Source organism: Pyrgilauda ruficollis, unplaced genomic scaffold (genome assembly GCF_017590135.1).
Source record: "Pyrgilauda ruficollis isolate IOZ18807 unplaced genomic scaffold, ASM1759013v1 scaffold9, whole genome shotgun sequence".
In the NCBI taxonomy this organism is placed as follows: Eukaryota; Metazoa; Chordata; class Aves; order Passeriformes; family Passeridae; genus Pyrgilauda; species Pyrgilauda ruficollis.
This window is the reverse complement of record NW_024531043.1, coordinates 8777825-8783824: the sequence shown is the minus strand read 5'-3', so window position 1 is coordinate 8783824 and position 6000 is coordinate 8777825. Positions and strand designations below refer to the sequence as shown.

General features: G+C 54.9%; 1 protein-coding gene across 1 annotated transcript in view; it reads right to left on the bottom strand.

Annotated features, from left to right (window-relative positions):
• Positions 1 to 2290: 2290 nt before the first annotated feature.
• MN1 (MN1 proto-oncogene, transcriptional regulator) overlaps positions 2291 to 6000 on the bottom strand; it is an 83557-nt gene continuing 79847 nt past the window's right edge. The window contains exon 2 of the mRNA XM_041489140.1: positions 2291 to 4686. Coding sequence (XP_041345074.1) covers positions 4520 to 4686 — 167 coding nt within the window. The 3' untranslated portion in view covers positions 2291 to 4519. The remainder of the gene's footprint in view (positions 4687 to 6000) is intronic.

Here is a 6000-nt window from a genome sequence, read left to right as displayed (position 1 = left end):
ACCACAAATAGGACATGAAGGCTGCCCAGGGCCCATTACCACCACTGCTGAGCCTAAAAGGGGTTTCCTCCCCACTGAGCTGATGGCTGCAAGGTGATCAGCCTTGTGGGGACAAAATCCCTCCAAAACCTCAGGAGCAGCACAGCACAGAAGGGCCATGAGGGCAAGAGCAGACCCCAAGATTTTAACTCAGAGCATGGCAGGTACAAGAGAGGGTCTCCAGTGTGAGCAGCACGAGCAGATGTTTGTGTCCAGGTGCTGCAGGACACCTTTCATGCCTGCCAGGTGTTCTGTGCCCTGTGACCATCCTAGCTGGGGTGCTTGGAGCAGCCAGTGGCTCTGTTGCTGCCCCAGACCCCACTCCAGGCAGGCAGACACTGTCCCTGCTTAGGGCTCATGGCCACCACATTCCTGCCTACAGCTGGAGTAAACCTGGGGCTGTGTCTGCCCCCACCTCAGGCCACAGCCGAGCAGAGACAATGGCAGGACGTGACTGTGGGGACATCTGTGCCTGATCCAGGAAACATTTTGGCATCTAGTAGAAGCAGTGGGTTGTTAAAAAGTAAAAAAAGAGATGTGTGATTGCGAGAAGATCTGGGATACATTTGCAGGCTGCAGCAGAGCATTTCAGAGGAGGACATGGCTGAGATTCCAGTTCCCAGGAAGCCTGACACCCTGCTCCATGGACTGTGACCCTGCCAGGAGCTGGTCTCCAATGGGCAGGTCATGTCACCTCCCCAAGGGCTCACCCCTTTGCCCAGGGACTGCCTGGATGCAGAGTGAGGCTCACTGCTCTCCCAGTCCCCAGCTGCTGTGCCCGCGCTGCAGGCCTGTGCCCTTCAGCAGGACAAGAGCTCTGTGTGTCCCCTCTGCCTGTGCACTGTGCAGAGGGTAGCCAAGGGGTGACACAGGGTGGCTGAGGTGCACAGCAGAGCACCTGCATCCCATCCCAAGGGCAGGTGACACTTGGCCATGCAGACCTCCCAGGGAATGTAAGGCTCCTGCTGCCCCTCACTCGGCCAGTCTGGGGACCAAACACTCCCCACGGCTCTGTGCCCCACTCTCACCCTGCTTTCCTCTGCTGAGGCCAACGCTGCTGGTCAGAGTGACTGTCCAGCCGGTGCCACCAGCTGCGAGCTTGTCCCCAAGAGCACAAGGCCTTGCTGGCACACACAGGGGCTGCAGCAGCACCTGCTGTGGGAGAGCTGTGGCTCGTCTGCTCCAGCCCAAGGCCAGCCTGCACGGCAGCACTTCCATTTCAGTCCATGGCGCGGTGTGCTGCGGCGACGGAACCGTGGGGCCAGTGGAAAATGGGGCTCTGAGCTCATGCGTCTTATTTTAGCTCCCCATCCTCTCTGGAAGCTATCTCAGGCATGTTTTGGGAATACAGCAGGTATTTTTATGAGTGGGATTTGCAAGGGTATTTTCATCTTAGACTTGGAGACAACTGGGCCTGCTGCCAGGTTTAGGAAGCGCAGGGGCAAGAAACATGAAACTAGGGAGAGGTAGGCTTCCCAGTGGGGCTTATATTTAGCTGAGGGGAGCAGGAGCACTCCAAAATGTCCTGCTTGGTGCTCTCTGTGCCAGACCATCCCTCAGCCGGTTCACTGAGGCCAACCTTGACCCAATCCAGGAAAGGCAAGGGGAATGTGTCCCGGGCGATGGCACTTGTCCGGCTTGGCCCACCTGGCACTGCCGAGACCCCGGCTGCCCTTTGGATCAGCTGTCACCAGCAGAGCAGCGGGTGCGGAGCGAGCTGGACGTCACCTGCACTGGGGGAACAGCACCCCTGGCAAGGACAGTGAGGGCTGGGGGCACAGCACTGTCTGGGTGCTGCTCTGTGCCCAGGGCAGCAGAGTGGAGCTGTCAGGCAGGATGACCAGCCCAGGCTCAGCCCCGGGACACACACGACGGGCAGGGTCCCCTGGGTGCCACGGGGTGCAGAGCTGCTGCCCAGTGGGGGATGACAGCTGACAGCTGAGCTGGAGGGGCTGGGGAAAACCACGACCTTGCAGTGACACGGGCCTGGCCGTGCCATGCTGTGGCCGGGAACATGAGCTGAGCAGCTGCGTGGTGGTGCTTGGCCAGGGGCCGAGGTGCACGGGCTGCTGGTAGCCAGCACCAGAGCTGCTCAGAGACCCCTCAAAGACCCTCCCTAGCAAGCACGGCCAGCTCGATCCAGAAACAAAATGCCTTCCCAGGAAAAGAAAAAAAAAAAGAGGGGAAAAAAAAGAGACAGCTTCAACCAAGAAATAGCCACAGGCAGGTTTTGTTTTTAAAGCGTTTTTATTTTCTTCATTTTGAATTGAATTTTTAAGTGATTTGTCTCACTGAAAATGGACACATTTTGAAATCCCATGTGTTCCCTCCTCTCTGCCCAGAGGGGGTTGGCTGCTGACCCAGTGCAGCGAGCTGGGGGGCTGAGCCACAAGCTCCTCATTTTCCGTGGCAGCTTTGTACCTTTTCCAAAGCAAAGACAATCCTCAGAAAGGGATAACCTCAAGCAAATACCCCACCTCTTCTGTACCCAAACTGATTTTATTGCACCTGGCTACTAGTTGGAGGGAGCAGAATCAGAGAGCAAGATTTCCTTTTGACTTTCTATTTTATAATCAAACTAAGTGTAATGTCATGCCCACCATCCAGTGCAGCCCAGCACCTCACAGGGGTTTTAGGCCAGCGCTTGCTGCTCTCCCTGTGCATTCCCAAGTCTCCTGAACAACCGGCACTGATGAGACACGGCACAGGAGCCCTTGAGCTCCAGCTCCTCCGGCACAGCTCGGAGCGCCCTGAGCCAGGCCTGCCCCACTGCTCCAGTGCCACACAGCACCGAGGGGACCTGGTCCTTCGAAAATGTGTTGGTTTCGCACCAGAACGGGAGCACGTGACGCTCCACCATTTTGGCGGCCGCCCTGTGCCCGTGAAATGGTGTCGGCACAGCTGCACCACCATGGCTGCCACCGCAGCCCCACTGATTGCGGCGCCCTTGTCACGCCGCTCCTCCGCGAGAGGAGCTAAATTAGAGCAACTAATTGCACGTCTCTTTGAAACAATCAGAATGACAAATCAGTGGTAATCTCTTCAGTTCTAGAGGGAAGCTATTGCGGCTCGTTCACAAGGATTAATCAGCTTTTCATCAGTGTTATTATAGCAGCGCTGCCTCAGGAGAAGCCCCGAGGCCTCGCTGGCTGGGCTCACACCATGGGGACATGGAGGCCACTGGCGGAGCAGGCAGCACGGCCAAGCTGCTCCCTCCCAGTCCTTGTCCATTGGCAGAGCTGCCACATCCACTCCCAGGCTCCGTGGCTCTCTCTCAGGCTCTGCCAGGGGGCAGCTCTGCCCGGGGGGCTGCGCACTGTGGGCAGCAGGAAGCCTGGAGGGAGGCTCAAGTCGAGAGCACCCCCCTCAGTGTGACTCTGCAATACACAAAAACAATTTAATGATCAGTGCCAAATCAGAGATCGGTCAAGGAGAAATAACTACAGGTCTCTCCCTTCTACATAATGAGCTGCAGGAGACGCCCTGGTGCTCCTCCCCGAGCACAGGGAAGGTTTTCTCCATGCACCAGCAGCAGTGCTCCGTGCCTGTCTGGGGCTGCTCCACAGAAATCCCAAACACTCTGTTGAGCGGGAGCTGTCAGCAAGCGGAGCTGCTGCCTTTCAACTCTTTACCACCTGCACTCTGCAGAAAAGCACTCAGCAGCATCCCTTCTTGGCTGATACTCAACATCCAGAGGACACAGGCTGCTAGGGATGAATGACCTGGTTCTCCCAGCCCTACCACTTCTCCATGGCATGACCACACCCAAACAAGCCACTTTCTGCTCGACAAAAGGTAAAATGGGAGCATGTTCTTCGACCTCTACACTTCCACTGCATTTCATGGCAGTCCCAGAGCACTTTGCGTCTACCCACACATCTTAAGAACAATGATGGCAGAGAGCTTTACTGAAAATGCCCAGAATTTATGCTGCAACCAGTGGTAGTGCCCTTTGGCCAAGGCCTAGGAGGGAAGGATACTTGAGGGGAGAAAAGCAATTTGTGATAATGCTCCATGGATAGAACTGGCTGCTTGCTTTTCATGGCTCATCTTCCACTATCAAAGACCTTCCCCCGGTCCACAGAGGCTCTTTTTCCCCACCAAGCAGAACTGAGCACACAAGTGTGAGCATGGGGTGTTCAAGGAAGAGATGAGAAGGGGATGGTGCTGCTACAAAAGGCCCTAAATTCTTGATTTTTCATGCATTCACACCAACAGCCCTGAGTGCCCTGAACAAGGGGGCTGAACATGGCTCTGCTGTGCCCTGGAAAAACTCTGCGGCGGGCACGTGGCATTTCAGTGCCCTGTTTCAGTTTACAGGAGCACGGGTCATTCATTCCCTCCCCAGCACAGCCCAGCTGTGTATGGCCAAGGGGCTGATGCTGGCCTGGGAGAAGGCTCTCCACCAGCATTGCCGTGGTGAGCCTGCCCATGGGTTCACCTTGTACCAAATGTCCTGGGCACTGGGCATGACTCTTCCTTAGGTGCAGGTCAGTGCTGCTGCCATGGAGCCCACCCAGGGCAGCAGCTCTGAATGGGACAATGCCCAGCCTGGCAGTGGGAGATGGTTCTTGGCATCCAGGAGACAGTCAGCAGCAAGGCCAGCGTGGTGTTGCATGGAGGCGCCGTCGGAATGGGAATCACCATCTGCAAGGGATGGAGAGAAGAGAGGATTAGCAGAACTCAGCCAGAGCCATGGAAGCCCAGCTCCCAGCAGCTCCTCCTGGCTCAGACCCTATCCCTGCTCAGCCAGGAGAGAGGCTGGCATTACGTGGTCCTGGATCAGGGCCTGAGGCACCATCTTCCATGGGAAATATATCAGCCTGCAGCCCATTGCTGGGGCTGGGGAAGGGTGTGCACAACAACACAGCAGCACTCAGAGCAGCTGTGCACAGCTCTCCTGCTGCCTTTAATAGCTCTGTGCCAGCTCTGCCACATTACAGTGCTCGGATCACACCATCAAAACTCAACAATGCACTTGAGTTACATAAAGGTCCAGCTCGTGGAGAAGTGCTCTTGACGTTTCCCCACAGCAGGCTTTTAGGGTACGTTAGGAACGCTAAAACCATAGATGGAAAGCGCATGGAAAGGTGAAGTCAGGGTCCTCCAAAACAGTTAAACTAAAACTGCTGAAAAACAGACAAGGAAACGTACAAGGTCACACGCTGCAGCCAGAGGACCCTTGAAGCTGTTTACAGATGGTAAACGTGCACTACATGGCATGCATAACTTCAATTTCCCACTAGCACGTGTGTGGGCACACACCAAGTATAACATGTACATAAAATAATACAGAGAGATATATTTAAGTCCTCTTCATGCACACGTAAAGCCAGCATCCAGGCAACAAACTTCTGGTGAATTCAAACCCCTGAACTAGGAGAAATCCTTAAAAGCAGAAGAGCTCTCTTAACTAATTGTCTCTCACACCAGAAGCAGTCCATATTAAAATAAGCCAATCCTTATTTTTTTTCCTTCTGAATACCAAACTCACTCCTACCTGGATTTGCCATGCTGCTGCTGGACCTGTGATGCACACAGTTTACCCAGTGCACGTTAAAATGCCCATGAAGTACAGCACTGTACCTGCCCTGCTCCAGATGATTCTCTGCAGATCCCCACTTGCAGCCTCACTCAGGCCAACTCGCTTAGAAATGTCTGAAAGTCAAAGCATTGCTCTCACTCAGGGAGTGTCACGGTGTATTTTGTAACTGGGGCTCACAAACACAATCCTTCCCCGTGCACAACAAAGGCATTTGGGATCAAAGGAAAGGGTTAACCCCCACGCAGTCATCGCTTGGAGTCCTGGAGGTCTGAGCGCTGCCAACTCCTGAAAAATGGCCACCAGGCAGGCAAGCTGCTGAGAATCATCAGAATAAGATTGGAAGGTGTCCACATCAATCAATCACTTGTTGACAGATGACTGGAAGCCCCCACTGTGCCCGTGGACAGCTGACCAAC